Here is a 19,912-nt window from a genome sequence, read left to right as displayed (position 1 = left end):
AAAAAAAATCTTGTTTCCAGAGAGTACAAACTCTAACTACACTACTGAAGAATTGCATTTAAACATTCAGGATTTTTTTTTGAAATGGAGTAGACAAATTATCAGTTTTTATGGTGACATGTACATAGTATATAGTGTGTGGAACCTTTGAGCCTGAAGAACATAGCTAGGTTGACAGAATCACAAAAGATCTACTTCTAAAGTGAAAAATTCTCTTAATTATTTGGGTGCTCTGAGTATATATAATGCCAAATACATGGAGAGTTAGCACTATCTGTATGTCCAAATAAACTTACTATTCACACTGTTTGTTAGTACATTTTATATTGCTCATACAGTTATAAATGTCTAGTGGTAGGTCATAAACCACTCCAATCCAGTGATTATTGAGTATCAACAGTGTGCCAGATACTAATGGTTTTCATTTTTATTGCCTGACTTTTAAGATCTTAAAAACATCTATAAAGATAGGTGTTAGCTTTTCGGTTGTACAGGAGAGGAAATTGAAGCTCAAAGAATATAAGTAACTTGTCACCAATCACAAAGCCACTGTTGGAACCAGAATGGAAAACCAGATTTTCCAACTCCAATTCCAGTGCTTTTTCTTCCATATATGCTACTTCCAAAGAAGTATTCACTGATTCAACAAATATTTACTCAACATCTATGTATGCCAGGCACTATGGTAAGCCTTAATGACATAAGGAATACAATGGTGAATAGGCAGGTATGTTTCCTGACTCTAGTGTGCAGGGTCTAAAGAAGGCGGCAGAAAAGATAACAAATGATTTGAAAAGAGGGTGACGAATCAGGTTTACAAAAAGAGAAGAACAAGATGTCTACAGGGCAGTGACATTTAAACTTAGACCATAGAATGGCAAAAATAAGCAGATAAACAAGGTCAGTCCATTCGCCTTACTGGAGGATTTTGTGTTTACAAATTTGCATACTCACTAAAATTTATTTATAACCCCAGAATCAACACTGGCTATGCGGTCATTGGCAGACAAGTATGTGCACACAGCGTCCTAGAACAGGTTCCCCACTGAGGTCCATTGAGGTGATGTTCTGCCCTCTTGTTTCAGTTGTCATATTATAAACAGGTGTCCTTTTTAAAGTCTATTCAATGCCATATTTTTCTAATATTCGTGCTTTTTTTTTTTTTTTTTTTTTTTTTGAGACAGAGTCTCACTCTGTCACCCAGGCTGGAGTGCAGTGGTGTGATCTCAGCTCACTGCAAGCTCCGCCTCCCGGGTTCAAGCGATTCTCCTGCCGCAGCCTCCCGAGTAGCTGGGATTACAGGCGCACACCACCAAGCCCGGCTAATTTTTTTGTATTTTCAGTAGAGATGGGGTTTCACCATGTTGGCCAGGCTGGTCTCAAACTCCCGACCTCAGGTGATCCACCCACCTAAGCCTCCCAAAGTACTGAGATTACAGGCGTGAGCCACCATGCCCCACCCTGTTTGTGTTTTTGGTTGGTAGTCTCACTGTTTAAAATGATCCCCAAGCAGAGTGCTTGCTGAAGTGCTGTCTAGTGTTCAAGCGCGAGAAGATTGTGATGTGTCTTAATGGAGACAATGTGTTACATAAGCTTTCTCTAGCCATGAGTTATAACACATTGGCTGCCAGTGCAGTGTTACTGAATCAACAATACATACTAAATAAGATGTCTTTAAATGGAAATACACATAAAACAAAGTTATATATTGATTGGTTGACCAAAAAGTTATGAGCACAGGCTCACAGAAACTTAACCCTGTATTTCCTCTAGGAGGAATAATTTTGTCTTTTAAAATTCAGTGTTCGTGGCAACTTTATAGAACTCAACTATTTTGAAGAACCAAAAATCAACAATGAATGGATAAATATTCAACACCACCACATGCTGGAGAGGATATGGAGCAACTGGAACTCTCATACATTGCTGATAGGAATGCAAAATGGCACAGCTACTCTGGAAACCATCAAGCATTTAGTATAATTAAATGTATACATCCACCCCATAGGATCTAACAGTCCCATTCCTAGGTATTTACCAATATAAATGTAAATGTAGGTTCATACCACCACCTGTACCATGAATATTTATACCAGCTTTATTTTTGATTGCCATAAAATGGAAACAACCCGACTGTCCTTCAGTTGGGGAATGAATAAACAAACTCTGGAATGGAATATTACTCAACAATAAAACGGAGCAAATTATTGTACTCAACAACACGGGATGAATCTCAAATGCTTTATGCTGAGTGGAAGAAACCAGTCAACAGGCTCCATAATATACTATTCCACTGAAATAATATTCTTTAAAGGCAAAGCTGTAGGGACAGAAAACATCTCTGGTTGCCAGGATTTGGGGTGGAGGGTTGGCTGTAAAGGGGTACAGAGCAATATTGGGGGAGAGAGGATAGAACTGTTCTGTGTCTTGATTGTGTTGGTGGTTACACAATTCAATGCCTTAGTCAAAACTCAAAGACCTGTATCCTAAAAAGGGGGAGTTTTCCAATATGTAAATTATGTTTTAATAAGATTAAAAAACTGAGATCTGAAAGACGAATCAAAGTGCAATTCTTCTAGTTTGACACGGTGAAATCAGAAAATACCATTAAAATAGAGAGCACCCTATATGTTTTACAGTAGTTCTAGTTGATAAAATACTGTTAGTGTAAAATAACCACTATGTAGTAATTTACATTATACTGCAAATTGAGCAGCGATCTCTCTGAACATATAAAACATGTTTTCTTTTCCCTTGTTTTGTTGTGCCTAAATCTAACATGGTGACAGGAAACAGTTTCTTACTGCTTTTTTGACAAGTGCTAAAATCTGCAAATCATAATATGATTCCGATATATGCATTATTCATAAGAGGACAAAACTTTTGTTTGATTTGGATTACGCAGTTAAATGGCAGTTGACCTTGGGATAATATAACAAACATGACAACAGAGCAAATATGATAATATCACTTATCTTGCTTGTATATGATTATTTAATGATAGGCAACTGTCAGAAACAGAAAGTTTAACTGTTCGTGTTCTTGGACACAGAGAGACTTACCATATGCCCTCTTTGAGTGTCTTGAACTCTGACATTTCCCTTTTTTATTCTTCCTTGTTTATAATGGCCTTGCTACATCACCTCTGTTATATTTCAAGGAGCAAAGATGTTGTAAATCAAATCACCATTGCATTCTGGTTTATGAAAGTCAGTTTCACCATATAACATGTACCTAACCTTTGAAATAATGGGCGAGTCGGGCTTTCTGAGACTATTACTGTACTTAAGGCTTTACAACAAATTCAATAATGCATATCAGGAGTTTCTCAATAATGTATACTGTAGCTAACACAAACTCTTTCTCACTTGTATTATATTTTGAAAATTTTTTACCTATGTTTTACTTAACATGTGTTGTCAAAACATCCCAAGGCTATGTATGTACTGTGTTCTTTTATAACTAACAAGACTATGCATCCTACAGTCACTTAATAAACGTAGACAACAGTTTATCAAAGTACATTGAAAATAAATGGCTCTGCTTAAGATTATTGTGCTATCAAAGCCATTTGTTGGGTGATTAAAGTAGGTGAACAAATTGCTATATTATATATGTTGCAAAAACGATGAAAAGAGCAGCAGTGAAACAATTTGGAAAAGTAAAAACAGTAAATATATCTTGTGCTTTTTCTGTAGAATATTGTGAACTATGAAATCGTTATATTTTACCTTTTTAACAGATGTTATTTGTTTGGAGTCTTTTAGGGATGTCAGCTTTGGTTTGTGTATTTTTTAGTTTCCTTGTAATCCTATCTAACATCCATTAACAACATTTAGAGTTGTTTGATTATTCCAAAATACAAAATAAACTTCCCTCAAGAGTTAATTTAGTATGTAGCAAGTGTTTCTGAAATGTACAAATGGCAACATTGTTTTCCAACAGGATAATTACAACCATGTACAGTATGTTTCCTCATTAGTAGTAATTAAATAATTTACTAAATTGTGCAATAATTCATAATGACACATGCTAACCTTGCTCAATTACAGAAGCCAGTGATAAAAGAATTTCTCGCACACATGCCTAGATGTTATTAGGGTAGTACTTTTTGATTTCTGGAGAAGTCAGCTTGCTATTTTCAAAATACTAAGTAGTGCTGAATTGAAGGAAAAAATAATTCAACTTCTGAGAGTTGCAGCATAATGTTTACAAGTGCACATGCTAGAATCAGTGTACATGGATTTTTTCTTATGGTTCCACCAGTTATTGGCCCTGTCCTCCTGGACAAGTCACTTAATTTCTCTGTGCCCCAGTTTCCTCATCTGTAAAATGAATGTAATAAAAGTACAGAATGTTTTTCAGTAAATGAAATGATTTTTTAAAAGAGCATAAAATCAATGCTTGCCACGCAGGAAGTTCCAAGGAATGGTTAACCAGAAGGAGAGGTAGTAGCAGCAACAGTAACGGTATTATACAATGATTGGAAAGCCATTTTGATTTCACAAAATTATTTTTGGGGACACAAGGCTTCACTAGATGCTAAAAATCTAACATGAATTTTGGAACTTCTGACTGGAATGCCTAATTTAATCTACCTTTATCTTACAAAATGTAGGAAGAGTTTTTAAGAGAAGATTGATTTTTTAAAATGTGGATCTAATATACTGAGAAAATTTTAACCTTTTTTATTAAAATGAAAAATACCCAAATCTATTCTTGTTTTAGCGCTCACAACAGACTGCCACAGTGTAGGACTGGACATAAATAATAGATGGACTTCTGAGAGCAGAGAATAGACTTCTGATCAGACACTGTCAGCCCAGATGAATCCCATCCTATAAACTGGAGCTTAAATGTGAGCATCGAAACCACTATTGACATGTGACACAACTGTCTGAAATGTCAATAGTTATAAAATGAGTATTTCATAATGCAGAATAATTGATTACTTTGCTTGACTGAACAGGAACATATTTTCCCTGTGAAAGCAAAATAATGCCAGCATTTGCTCCTGGAACACTCCTAGCCGCGAGATTCGGATTTCCCAATGAGGCCCACGTTACTCTGCAGTCCTTGATCATGCATGACAAAAATAGGGAAAACCATCTGTAACCGCTTATCTTTTCTCCATTATTTGAAAATATATTTTTAAGATAGTTCTTTAAAAAATAAAATATGGCCTATATATGAAGCATCTATATTAATAGAACTGTCTCAGATAATTTTCAGAACTGAAATGGATGAGATACAAAATCAAATAACATTCCATTTATCTTGTTCATCCTAAAATGCTCTGCTTAGCTTTTCACTCTGATGAAATAACATCCATTTCCAGTTTTATTCTTCCTCGGTGTGCTGTGATGTGGAACTCTTTTGCTCTGTGTGTTTTATTAAGTGTAATTTAACTTTATGACTATCAAACCAACTATTAATCCTTACAATAAGACTCTGAAATAGGCAAGCTGCAAAGAGATTTATTTTCTGAAGCACAATTCCCTTCTTCTACCTCCAATTATTTTTTCAAAAATCATTCTCTGAAAGTGCATAGTTTGCAGAGCTCTGTACTGGGCACTGTGAGGGAAGGCAGAAGAAATAGCTACAACCTACGTTTTGGGCTTTCTCCCCTTCTTATCTGTATTTTATCTACGGTAAATGCTCACTATTCGTTTCCTTTAGTGAGAAATGCATTTTCTGTCTCTGCACTTTTACAACTGTGTTCTTTTCTTTTCTTTACTTTTTTAAGACAGAGTCTTGCTCTGTCGCCCAGGCTGGAGTGCAGTGGAATGATCTCGGCTCACTGCAGCCTCTGCCTCCCAGATTCAAGTGGTCCTCTTGCCTCAGCCTCCCGAGTAGCTGAGATTACAGGCACCTGCCACCACACCCAGCTAAGTTTTGTATTTTTGGTAGAGATGGGGTTTCGCCGTGTTGACCAGGCTGGTCTCACACTCCTGACCTCAGGTGATCTGCCCACCTTGGCCTCCGAAAGTGCTGGGATTACAGGCACGAGCCACAGCACCCAGCCTGTACTTTTACAACTGTGTTCTATCCTCCTTTTGAGAGGCTCTTCATTTTTACTTCTATCCACCAAGATGTGATTTGGCCTTCAAGGTCTAACTCAAATCTCCTTCATGAAGTTCCTCTTCTCTTAAAGTTTCAGATGAACCCTGCACACAGTAACCACTCTTATTCTTGACTTACATAGTACTTTATTTCTGGAACACTTCGAGTATGTGCCACACATTCGGCCTTACATTATAAGCACTGCATTTATTTTCCTACTAGATTGCAAGCTCCTTGAAGGATAGACTGATGTCTTGATCTTTGTCCTTTCCTCTTGACATACTAGCACAGTGTAATGCACACAGAAGGTGTTTAGTCATTGCTCATTGGATGGGAACTTCATCTCCTATAGGAAATAAGACACAAAAAGTCTGCCAGACCACAGGGCCTCTTAGGCCAATGGGCAATTTAATTCTTATCCATCTTTGTGTCCTCAATACTTAGCAGGTGCTTAATAAATACAGTTGATCCCTGAACAACGTAGGGGTTAAAAGTGCTGACCCCCTTATAGTAAAAAAATCTGCATATAACTTTTGAATCCCCCAAAACTTAACTACTAATAGCCTACTCTTGACTAGAAGCATTGCCAATAAAATAGGCAATCAATTAACATATATTTTGTATGTTGTATGTATTATATATTGTATTCTTACAATAAAGTAACATAGAAAAAATAAAATGTGATTAAGAAAATCGTAAGGAAGAGAAATCATGCTTACTATTCATTTAAGTGGAAGTGGATTGTCATAAAGATCTTCATCCTCATCGTCTTCACGGTGAGTAGGCTGAGGAGGAAGAAAGGGTTAGTCTTACTGTCTCAGGGGTGGCAGAAGTGGAAGAAAATTCTTATATAAGTGAACCTACACATGTCAAATCAGTGTTGTTCAAGGGTCCACTATACTTGTTTCACATACACCACACACACACACGAGTTTCAAAATTGTAGAACGCTCAGCAAAAGTGCATGCTGAGAAACATTTCAACAAATTGTGATTAACGGTCAACGTTTTATGTCAGGCACAGGCTCTGTGTGTATAACAATGTAGGGGCTGATGGCGTGGTGATGGCACTTCCACTGAAAGATACCACTTTTTCCTTTCTGTATATTGTTTAATCCTCCTAGTGACCCTACAAGGCTCTACCCTCCTTATTTGACATATGGTGAAACAAAGGTTTGCTCAAGCTCATACAGCTAGTGAGTGGGATGTAGGTTGGTTTTGAGCCCAACTTCATCCAATGCCAAAGCTCATTCCACCGTACCATGGAGTTCAAGCAAACAAAGAAGGCTTCTTGGAGAAGTAAGCAAACATGGCACAGTACAGAGAAAGGGAAGAAAGTGTCCCTGCAAAGTGGATGGAGAGTAATTCTGAAAGCAGTCACAGAATGTTCGAGTTGTAGGGGCCCGTTGCAGTCAGTTCCTACTCCATCAGGCTACAGTTGAGGAGCCTGATGTCCTCAAAGGTAAAATGGCTTGCCTGATGTGATGTAGAAAGCTAATGACAAGTGTGAAACTATCCTGGACCCAGGATTCCAGATTCTGAGTTCACTTGTATTTCTTGTGTTCGCTTACCTATATATATATATATTTTCCTGAATGGCCTGTTCCACTGCCAGGTATAGGAATGGGGTGAGGGCACAACATGGGGACATAAAGGAATGGAGGTATCTCTTGGCCTTGGTTTGCATTTCTCCCCTTCCTGCCTTGGCTGGTGTGTGTGTAGTGAGGCACCTGCCACCTACCTATTCTGTGGCGGTTGCTCAGCTCTGTATGCCTGTGAACTTTACCCTTTTCCTTACTGTGATGATTACAAAACATAAGCCAGTCCTCTGAATTTCCTAATTGGTGGATGAAATATATGGTTCCAGAAACCCCAGAAGCCCTGCACCATTGTCTCCATTCAGTCACATCTTTCACCTCCAACATCCCATTACACTAATAGCCACACTAATGATTTGCAGTCATCTATCAACTGTTAGTGAGTGGCAGAGTGCTGTGCAAACATCTTTTCAATGGGCAACCAGACACGGTACACCTTTAGGAATGTTCAGACCAACTCATGGAACTCTACAGTTTTCAGAGCACAGGTCAGCTGATTTGTTGTGACCTTCTCAAAATCAGAGCTACTGTCTTATTCTTGTTCGATTCTCCATCACAGTGTCAGTATAATACCTACTCAGTAAGTATGGCTGATTATGAGAAATACGTGTGGGGGGGTGGGTGTGAGTGTGTAAAATTGTGGGTGTCTCTTTGCCACCCAAATGTAGTTTATTTCACCCATATTTCATGGACTATGCATATGTATACATTCATGCACATTTCAATCTACATCTATATTTGTTTCAAAATCATGAAAAAGGCAGATAAACCACATTAATCCACTTGTCCCCTCCCTCTTTACACTCATAAATAGCAGAGCTCCTTGTCTTACTGTTGGCTTCTGGGTCTCACCAGTATTACTCCATTTGTAAGTGTTCCTTTATGAGAAACTGGCTCCTTCTGGACTCCAGTTTAAGTAAAGCTGTGATCTCTTCTAGGTTAGTTTGTGACATGTCCATAGCTTCCCAAGTATCCTTGCTTTACAACTCTCTGGGTCTGACCCTATTTGGTTTATGGGAAACCTGGTCCCCTGGCTCTGTGTCAACCAGAATGGCTCAACTCCTAAAGGTCACAGTGCAGTGGTGGCTAAGGACTCCATTGAATCAAGCTGCCTAGGACCACATTAACCTTTCACTGATCCCTTTCTTGTTTAGCTATAAGGAAATTAATTGAATGAGCAAGCAGACGCACACTGGAGAGAGAGACGCAGGGCCTGGGTGAGACAAAACCAAAATGCTATGCCTCACATGCATCAGCAAACTTTGAAATCACCTTTGTCCTAGGAGCCACTTGCAGATTCGTGATAAATTTGCCAGTCCACTGGTTTGTCATTCTCCCCAGCAGCATTATATCTATGATTTGGGGTGGCAAATTATGAGATCAGAACTTGTGTGGTGAAAAACAAAATATACTCTTATGAAGTCAAGTATCGTTTAGTTAACCTGTAACATAGGAAGATTGGCACCAATTTACTAATAATACTCCAGTCTAGACTCCTACAAAAATGTACCAGTCTTTTCCCCGAGGTGTTTTTGGGAACAACCTGGCATTAGAAGTGTCTCTCTACTTTCTCGCTAAATGACAGATTGAATGTGGAACCCAGCACACAGGAACACCACGTGGGGCTATGACCATCCTGGGAGACTGAGATGAGTTACATCTGTTTATAAGTATGTTGTATGCCTTCTTTTTCTAAGATGAGCCAACAGAAACCTTTGAGCTGCAAATTAATATATAACAAACTCCCATTCCTGGTAAAGAAGTCCCATTCTGTTTAATTATCTTCATGTAAGCAATATTTACTTTTTTTTTTTTTCAGAACACTTGGTAAAAAGAAAAAGAATATATTCCTTAGCACGGCGTTCTCCCTTACTCATAAGCATTTGTTTAATAAAATCCAGACAATTATTCCTACCTATTTATTGCATTTTAATGTTTTATTGTATTTCTACAATTGTATACTTTTTTTTTTCCTTGAGACAGATTCTTGCTCTGTCACCCAGGCTAGAGTGCAGTGGTGTGATCTTGGCTCACTGCAACCTCAACCTCCTGGGTTCAAGCAATTCCTATGCCTCAGCCTCGCCAGTAGTAGCTAGGATTACAGGCATGCACCACCACGCCTGGCTAATTTTTGTGTTTTTGTAGAGATGGGGTTTCACCATGTTGCCCAGGCTGGTCTTGAACTCCTGACCTCAAGTGATCCACCCGCCTTGACCTCTCAAAGTGCTGGTATTACAGGCGTGAGCCACCATGCCCGCCTTTTACATGATTGTATTTTAATATACAGTGGATAAAAGTTTGTACTAAAATGTATCATTTATGGCTCCAATTTGGTATTACTGCAGGGAGATGTCCCTTCAGTATGGCAGATGGTCCCTTTTACTCCTGATTGATCTGTTTGGTTGGGACCTTATAATGTCATAGAAAATGTGCATTTTGAGTGGTTAAAAAAAAAAGTCTCTAGTTTTTACTCTCAAAGAGCTTTGTGTTAAGATAAAGAACAGTAATATAACCTGGGTTAAAAGCTGAAGACATTTAATAGAGGCATGTATTACAAATAGCATCTAGCTACATTGGAAGGTTAGGACTTCGTATCTCAAATTCTGTTGCTCATTAGTTGTAGGAAGTGAATGAAATACATCACTAAAGGGCAAGGTCAGTATTACATTATTCTGGAAATGTCTTTGTTGAATAAATGTGTAAATATTTCAGATAAGTACTTGAGATTATATTTCTATTGGGGACATATCTATAGAATGAATGATTCTACTTGTAACTACAGGAGCAGATGTCACATTACATGTTGTTCCCAATGACTGATTTCATTTGAAATGATCTGGAAATAAATACTGATTACTAGTGATGTCAGACTATTCACCTTGGAGTCAGATGTCTGACAGGCAGGCTAGAGCTAACAGATTTGGTTATTTTGAAAACATTGTTTTCTAAAGCAGGATACTGTTTTAAAGTAGCATTGTGAATTCTCGGAGTTGTATATCTGGGTTCATTTGCATTGAGTATGGAAGAACATACTTAAGAGGATGCAATCTCCAATGGTTTTCCATCCTTTAACGATACAAAAGAAAGAAAATTGTACCTGGGACCTGCTTATAGGATAGTTTGGCATTAGTCACTAACACAAGGGAAATCAAGAACCAAATTTGAATGATGGTGTCAGTGTAACTGAGGGGCGTTGCCTCATTGGGAGATATAGTTGCATCATAGGAACATGGTGTGATTTAATTTCATAATTGTAAACATTACAGTGGGTATGGTTGATTCATTTGAAACTCCTGTCCACTTCGCTATGGCTGGACAGCTGAGTTAACATGGGTAGGTCCTGGGCTCACATTTTTACAATTTATTTTCTTTGTAGTTTTATTTGGGGAAAAAAATCTAAAAGAAAAAAAACTATATTAGAATGAATTTATCTGAAATCAAACTTTTATAAAGCCATGGCTTGACTGAAGGACAATGAACTTTATTGACCTTCTAAATCAGAGCGCTGTATAAATGCTTGGAAGCCTCAATTTTGCCTTGAAAGGGGGCTGGGGAGGGAGTGTTGTATGAATCCTTGTTTTCTACAGTGCTGATTATCTGCTTGTGTTTTAAATTGTGGCCCAACTCAGGGGCAAGAGCAACTCACATGGAGAAAAAAATATGCTAGAATTATCCTTGTTTAATCATCATGAATGCAACAGCTAATAGCCATCTGATTTTTAAGTTGTGAGTGGAAACTGACCAACAAAATAAAGCAGCATGAAATTTCGCGAAGGAACCGCAATAGGTACGCAAACTTGGTTTTTCAGAATTTTTTCTGTTATGTTCGGTACTATAGACTGCCTGACCAAAGTTTTAAACAATGCAGATTCTGGGTACGTAGCATCTGAAATTCATCGTAAAGAGATTGATCTGTAAAATAATAACGTCATGATTTACAGTTCCATAAGGACAGTAAAAAGAAGTAAGCTTCAAAGTTTAGAGGGAATTAAGTCTCAGTTGCATGTTAAAATGTACAAAGTTCACCTTTAGAGGTCTTTATTTTCTGTCAAAAATACCACAATGTTTCATTTCTAGGGTATGAAAACGATAGCTTTTCCTACTTGTAGATGGGTTCTCTGGAGAGAGATGGAAGAGCCTGGGAATTTAGCGGCTCAAATCAGCTGGCAACTGGAGTTCATTTAGGTGATTCACGTACAATTTCCGGCTCTCCTTGCAGGTATCAGTGGTCTTGGACGCGGGGAAGGGGGTCGGGGGAACAGGTGTAGACCAGGACCTTGGTTATTGGTATAACTGCCAATATCCAAGGGTTGCCAAGGGTTGGGTGGGCGGAGTTCCCCTGCTCAGGCCGAGTCTCTCCAGAAAGACTTCGGAGGAGCTTACTTCACTCCCGGGACCGTCCCAGTGGCTTCGTTCTTCACGGCCCAGGAGGGGGCCGTACCTTCCGATTAGAGCTGGGGCGCTCTAGGAAATGAGGGTGACCGTAGCTCCCCAGATCAAACTTGTCTTTTCCATCGACGAGCTGGCGCATTCATCGCCTCCAAGGGCTCCGGGAAGCCAGCGGGAGAGTGGCGTCGGGTTGCGAGCCTCTTGCCCCACTGAGTGGGGGGAGAAAGTGGTCAGAGGCGCGTTCCGCGGGGCGCTGCGTGCAGAAAAGCGACCGGCGGCCACAGGTGATCCCGAGGGCGAGGGGAAGGCGGGCGCCCGGGCGAGGGCCCGGGGCGCGGGAGGGCAGGCCCGGCCGGGGTGGGCCAGCCGAGCCGCCGCTGCTGCTCACCTGCCCGCGGGGGCGGGGCGGGGCGCGGCGCTGGGGCGCGCCTGCCTCCCGCCTCCCGCCTCCCGCCCCGGGAGGAAGCGGAGGGGCGCGGTGTAAACAGAGCGGCGGCCGTGATGTCAGCCGGTCACATGGAGCCTCTTATGGCTCGGGATGGCTCTCGGCGGGCGGGCAGCTGCGGCAGCTGCTGCTGTGGCTCGGGCGGCGGCGGCGCGGCGGCGGCAGAGGGGGCTCCGGGGTCGGACCATCCGCTCTCCCTGCGCTCTCCGCACCGCGGCTTAAATGATGTATTTTGTGATCGCAGCGATGAAAGGTGAGCCCGGGCGCCCCGCCGGGGCCGGGTGGGCTGGCGGCTCCGGGGGGCGGGGAGGAGGGCGCGCAGGGGGAGGGGTGGGCGCGCCTGCCCGAACGCACGTACTGCCCGGGGCTCGGCGCGGGGGCCCCGCCAGGGCCTTCTGGGCCACCGCTGCGGCGCCACCTGAGCCCGGCCACGGGATCGGCCTGCCTCCGATTGGGGGCAAAGGCGCACGGGGTGGATACCCCTGTGCTGCCCCCTCCGGCTCCTGTCAGTCTCCTGGGTCCGCTTGGCACCCAGCGGGGCTCCCAAAAGAAAGTTTGCCGGGAGTCGCCGCGCTTCGGGAAGGAAGGGGAGGGTCTGCGGAGTTCAGAGGAAGCCGGGGACGCCCGCGGCCGGTCCCCAGGGCCCGCACCCCGGACAGCTCCGGCCTAGGTCGGGGAGGCGCCGCGGCCGGGCAGGGCCGTGCTTGCGCGCGGTCGCGATGTCATCCCTGGGGACTGGTCAGCGCCCCAGGCCTTGCGCCCTCCCCCTGCGGTCCCGAGCTTCTTAGCGGCCACCGGCCGGGCAAGTGCCGCAGGTCCGCGCTGCGTCCCGCGCTGTGTCCCGCCGCGGCCACTTCCGAAAGCGCGCGGGCCGGAGCTAGACGGGCGCCTCGAGCGTGCCAAGACGCCCTTGGCGGCCCAGGGAGCAGAGGCGCACCCCCGCTTGACACTTTGGCTGGTGGATGGAGGTGGGGAGGAACTCGGCAGCCCACGAGATCCGCGGGCAGGGGCGGAGGTTAGACCGTGGTGAGGGCCGACGGGCGCGGGTTAGTCGCGGCCAAGCCTCCCGGCCCGGCCTTCCGCCCTCATCAGGACTCCGTAGCCGGGCCGGGGGCGGGAGGGGAAGGGGATCCGGCTGGAGGGAGGACTGGTTCGAGGTCCTCTCAGGTGAGAAGGAGAGAAACCGTGGCAAGTCAGGGAACTTTCTGATGGGAAAGCTAAAGTTTGGAGGTGTGCAGGAAGTCGCCTCTGCTGCCGGAGAAACCGAGACTCGCTCTTGGGACGGTTGCAAAGAGCTCCGGAGAAACTCAGCCCGCAGCACGCCGCCCGCTTGTGCGCCCGCAGGTTCGTCGCCGTGGATAATCTGCCCGAACGGCTTGGCAGGCCCAGCCGCCAGGCTTGGGGATTTAGAGCCCCATCTTTTTGTGGCGGACGCGGCTTCCCTAATGCGCAGCAATTGTGCAGACCCAGACTGTCCTGCGGGTCCTGCCCACCCGTGCGGGCGCCAAGCGCTCGTTAAACGTTTGCTAGGTTCGGGTTTTGTTGCAATCTGGAATGAAGGACACCAGTTCGGTATCTGCGCTGGGTTTACTTTCAGATCACCGAGCTTTGCCTTTCTTCACTAGAGATTGGGTGGCATCTCTTTTATTAATTATTAACAGGCCGAAACGTTCTGGACGTTAAGATGAGCTACTTGAGATGAAATCTTTCTATATAATGTGCCCACAGCAAATTTTCTCTTTTCCCCTGTGGCTTGAGGGAAATGGGATTTAATCATTTGTGGAATATGCAATTCATATAAGTAAAAGAGAGGAAACCTCCCGTGATCCGCGCTCTTAAGCCCCTAAAATTATTTGGGAGGAAAAATTATTAAGGTTTCTTACCGACTTCTTATGTTAAAAAATATATTTATTCTCCCCTGCCCCCCCCCAAAAAAAACACTTTTATGCTATTCCTGCATTTCATTAGCCCTGTAAGTGTAAAACGATTTAAATGCCCTCTGCAGCTAAAGCATTTTTTTGGTCTTTAAATTATAAAATAGATGTCGCTATTTGGAAGATGTCAATGCCAGTCTTTATCCACTTTGTCTAATATAATTTGTGTTGATTGGAGGAAAGGCAAGAGGCTGAGACATTTTAAACTGCTTTCTCCCCTCATGAACAGTAACCACCCACCAAACAATAAGGAAAGTACGTTTTAATATTTTTATTTAATGTTGATGTTTCCTAGTACATAGGCTTTTGCTTTTGTAGTTCTACAAAGTGAAGTTCCATACTATCCCTTACTAATAGAATAATGAGAATCACACACTACCCCCACACATTTGTCTTGGAGTGACGTCTGTCTGCCATAAAATAATAGATTCCTAGTATTGTGCTGTGAAAAAAGTGCCTCAGAAGTACTGGCAATGCAATTTTTCTATAAACTCAGCTGCCTGAGAGAGAGAGAGAGATAGGGAGAGGAAGAGAGAGAGAGAATGCATCTGGACAAGTAGAATATTTCACTCCCAATATCATAACATCCTGAATTTTAATGGGATTATTTGGCTTTGTTGCAAACTTAAGCTGAAAAAGAAAATAGTTTGTGGGAAAGTGAGGGATGCTGTAAATGTTTCCATATCAGATTTAAGGGGAAAAAACTGGCTTAGAATCTTATTAAATACTTCCCTGTCGCCTCTCAGTTTTAATAGTTAAATTGGTTCCATGTGTAAGAGAGTTTGTATAATTAGATTTTTCGTGCAAAACAAATACTATTTACACTATAGCTTTTTAGTATGTGGATGCATGTGGACAAGGGAGGAGGGAACAAGCCACCATAAAAGAGAAAGATTCTCTTTGTTGGCTGGTTTACTTGTTTTTTAAACATCATTAAATCGGGCCCTTTGAACTCACCAAAGAAGAAAATCCTTCCTCTGCATTAGTTGACAAATAAGTTCAGGCTTAGTTTCATGCTCAAATGTAATAAATCTTCTTTTGAGCAACTCTAGTCTCATCCTTTAATTTTGCTTTTGTTTAATTAACAACAAAATTCCAATACCATTTGGATTGCTTCTTGGGCAAAAGGAGAGAGCCAGCTATAACATTTATAATCAGGGGAGCACTTGTTCTGCTCATCATAAAAGTGCATTGGCCAAATGTCACGCGGCAGCAGAGTACTGAAAGGAAATGTAAGAGCTTCATCAGTTTCAGTAGATTATATACCCCTTTGCTTCATATGAGTGCTCACCCGGTGTTCGTGTAAATGGAGTTATAAGAGCACAGAGAGGCTTAAAGGGAATTTCTGGCCCGTAGATTCTTCCTCCGGCCTGATTCATGTGCAAATGCAAGACTCCTCACCACTTTGAAAATACTGTATGTGTCGGTAGTGTGTCCAACTCTAGTAAATACGATTTTATAGTTTTGAAGAACTCGGCCTTTCTTTTTACCGAATGAAATTGGAATTCGATCTCTGATCTCATTGTAAGGACACTTTTCCTGGTATCCCTTCACTGGGATTTTTGTACCATTTTTGTTACCTGTGATGGGAAGGATTGGGAGAAGGTAATGGCTGGATCTTGAAAAGAGAAAACGCAAATGGTTGCCACTACTGAGCAGAGTGCTTGTCTGGCAAGAAGGGATCAGTTCTTTTAAAGACAAAGAGGATTTCTGAATCCATTTATCCATGGGAGGAGGGAGAAGCCTGGACCTTCCATGAAGTAGACAGTATTTTAAAAGCACCATTTTCATGGGCAGCCTCTTGGTTTTATATATTTCAATCACATTACTTGGGATACAAAGCAACATCATGCACAAGTAAACCCTTTTGCCCTCGATTTGAATTGAGAACCGTATAATTTATTTAATGCTGCCCAGTCATGAAATAATGTAGTTTCTAAACAGAAATAGTCATTTAAAAATATACAATATGTCATCTAAACCTTCGCTCTTTAATTTGTAGTAGATATACTTGTAAATATATCAATTCTCATTAGTGTTCTTTTTCTCCTATCTTTCCCTCCCACTCAAGTGAGACACAATAAAAATGAATGAGATCAGCAAGGTGATATTTGCAGAGCACCTACAATAGCACCCAGCCACTTTGGTATTTGCTCTGGGGTACCTAGGAAAATAATATTTATAAATGACCATTTACTGGGGAAAAGAAGTTACTGGATAGATGGATGGATGGATGGATGGATGGATGGATGGATGGATGGATGGATGGATGAATAGATTTGCAGAGGTAGATGTGGGGTTCAGTTTTCTTAAAAATCTCTTAAATTATAGGGATCAACAAAACCGCTTATATGGAACAAATTTCCTAAGAATACTCTGTCATGGAAATGTTTTCTGCATACATTTTAACTATTTACAGCATTTATTAGTAAGAAATCAAGGCTGCCTTTATATATTTCATATTTAATAATTTTTAAAACCATAATTAGGCACTCAGAGTCAGCAGCTACACCATTTTTATGTTTCTCTACTTAAAAAACAGTTTTTTTTGGAGCCATCTACCAGTGACAACTCAGGTGTGAGTTAACATTTGATGGTATCTCAAAGACCACATACAGACCCTCTGAGGAATGATTTACAAGTTCTGTCTCCCCCATCTAGCTATTCTACTGAAGATAACTCCCTTACATCCCAACCTTTTGACTCATGAACTGAGAGAGCCGTAGTCAGAGCTTTTTTCTATCCATCAGTATTTTGTGTGACATGATAGAACATGATTTTTCTGTTAATTGTCAAGAGATAGGAGGTCTAAATAGATGGATGATAGCATGTATTAGCCAATGGGCAAAATGCAAGGAAGCAGCTGAAATCTTTCATTTCTGGATTCTCTTTTTGGAATGAAATTTGTTAGCCCTCATCATATTTTCAGGAAATAATACGATAACTTTAAAAATCTTTGCTCCTGTGGGTATAAAAAACGTCAAGTTTATTCCCTAGGTTTGCCAGTTATTTCGCTTTTTAAAATGTTACTGCTTCTGAAGTTTACTAGACATTTCATAAACAAATAGGGAGATGATGCTAATCTATATTTATTTTGTGCTTTATGGTTTACAAACACTCTGACACCATGTAATCCTCCATAGAGAGTCACTGATAGCCCCATATTTTTTAGCTGAAGAAACTGAGGTTCACAGAGGTTGCATTATAGCCTAGCTTTTCCAGCTGATACATGGTGAAACAAAAACTACAACCCTAATTTCTATCTTTCTATCTTCATGCCTCCCCTGGAGGAAGCTGTGAAAAACGTCCTGGATATAACTTTGTCTCTAGTTAGTGGAAGTTATAACTCTGGCATTTATATGGGAAAAAAAATAGATCCAATTATGTAATGCTTTGCTGAGCCTAATATCTTTAAATTACTATTTAATAAAATCAATTTGGTGTACAAATGGGGTTATTCTTATTTGCTTATCATTAGCTCTCTTCATCCATGATTTTCATTAAGTCTGCTTGTTGTAAGAGGATATGAGTGAAATGTAAGCATTATTTTCCTCGAGAATACAGAATACCACGAAGTACAGCTAACCTGTGTAACCAATCCCCATTAAGATAGAATTGAGAGATACATCTATATGTCCCACTTACCTTAGGCAAAGGGAACATTCACAAATGCATCTTCTAATTTTAATGTGACTTTGTGTAGTATAAAACTTACGCATTCTCGTGCTTGTGAGTGCTGTCCTGTTTATTTACATGACAGTTTAGGGGCATGATTGTAGATATATTCTTGAGAAATCATTTGTCTTTTAGAAAATCACCTGAAGTCTAAAAGTTTTCAAGTAGATCTGAAAAAGCTCATTTCTCACTTAGTGGGGACTGGCCTTAATGACTGCTGGATTAAGGTGTGTTTGTCTGAAAGCAAATAAGGATGATTTCAGTCTCAGACGAAACCTTTAAAGTCACTCAGATGAATGTCCCACTGGGATTTGGACCCTGCCCACAGTATTTCTGCCAAGTAGTTATCTGGTTATGCTTGAACACCTCCCACAAGGGGAAACTCACGATCTTTAAAGGTAACTTATTCCATCTTGAATTAGAAAAGTCTTATATCAAGCATAACTCTCTCCTTTGTACTTTTAATCCCTTAATTTTGATCCTTTCCTTTGGGGCTGTACAGAACACATTTAATCCGTCTTTCAAATGAAAGACTGTCAGTCATTTGAAGACAAGTAGTATAACACACACACACACACACACACACACACACACACACACACACACACACACACACACACACACACACACACACCCTAACACGTAATCTCTGCTGTCCCTCTCCAGTCCTTTTTGCTGTAAGTGTGGTTCTGCCTTCCCACAATCTTGGTCAGTTTCTTCCTCAAACACATTTCAGTTTGCCTAGAACCACTTGAAAGTTTGATGCCAAAAATGGACCCCAAGTGCCAGTTGTGATATAATTGACTTGGCAGTTAACCCAGCACATAGTAAAGAAGAAGCTGTGACTTAAAGATGAAAAACTTTTGTTTAAAATGTTTAAAGATAACGTCAGCTAGGCTGTATCTCTAGCACCTCTCACCACCGGTCTTTGTGGTATCATTGTTTGTGAAAGTAGACTTTTGAACTGTTTAGGAATACCTTTAGTTCCATTTGAAGTTGATTATTAAGTATCCAGGAAAATCAAAGATACTACAAAAATAATTAAAGGAACGTTAGAAGCATTTGAGGTATTTTTCTGCCGCGTGTCAGATATGAGATAAGGCTGCCCTCTAGTGGTTACTCGCCCATGGACAGCTAAACCCATAATGGTGCCAGTGAATTTCCCATCAGGCTAGTGGGAAGGTCAAAGGTTGTAGTTATTTTCTCAATTGGAATGAGACATTCTACACCAGATTCAAAAGTTTAACTCCTTGTTTTTCATGGTTATCAGAAATGTAACTGTGGAAGAGTTACTGAATTTTTAAAGTTTGCTTTGGCAGGAAGTAAAGGAAAACATTTTTTAACTTAAGATAAAGCTGATTTATTTGCTGTTTGGCTCAATATTAAATTTAAGTGAAATTTGGTTTGTGAGTAAACAATTATTATGACATTTATAGTAATCCTTGTATTTTTTTAAGTTTCAACCTCCATTCTATTTCCCAGCCCTTGAATATATTTTAAAAAGAGGTCGTCATTTGATGAGCTAAATTCAGCATTTCCCCTTTTTAAATCTAGAGCTTTTCTTTTTCAAAAATGATAAACATTTAGGAAAAAAGTAAACTACAGTAGCTTTTGGGGGTAATAAAACAATTTTAAACATGGATGAAAAAACTATTAACCCCTTGGTTTCTGAAAATTTATGGTTAGATCATTTGGTTCACTTAAGTATATACAGTTTGCCTAAAAAAGAAGATAGAGGATATGTCAGAAACTGCATGAGGTAGCAACAAGCATTCAGTTGCATAATTTATAGGATAAATAGATAATACA

The 19,912-nt window shown here is 41.0% G+C and overlaps 1 protein-coding gene across 3 annotated transcripts in view; it reads left to right on the top strand.

The window, feature by feature from the left end:
* Positions 1-19,912, top strand: part of RORA (RAR related orphan receptor A) — a 771,401-nt gene that overhangs the window by 653,202 nt on the left and 98,287 nt on the right. Inside the window, exon 1 of one of the 3 annotated variants that reach the window (XM_045397280.3) lies at positions 12,011-12,333. The exons of 1 other annotated variant lie outside the window; for it this stretch is intronic. In XM_045397280.3, coding sequence (XP_045253215.2) covers positions 12,132-12,333 — 202 coding nt within the window. In that variant the 5' untranslated portion in view covers positions 12,011-12,131. Of the gene's footprint in view, positions 1-12,010; positions 12,334-12,607; positions 12,748-19,912 lie in introns of those variants that run through there. One more of the 3 variants, XM_015452893.3, reaches the window with a different exon arrangement.

The sequence above is a fragment of the Macaca fascicularis genome, chromosome 7 (assembly GCF_037993035.2).
Source record: "Macaca fascicularis isolate 582-1 chromosome 7, T2T-MFA8v1.1".
Lineage (NCBI taxonomy): Eukaryota > Metazoa > Chordata > Mammalia > Primates > Cercopithecidae > Macaca > Macaca fascicularis.
Note: the sequence above shows the minus strand (reverse complement) of the source record. Positions and strands in the feature narration are given on the sequence as shown.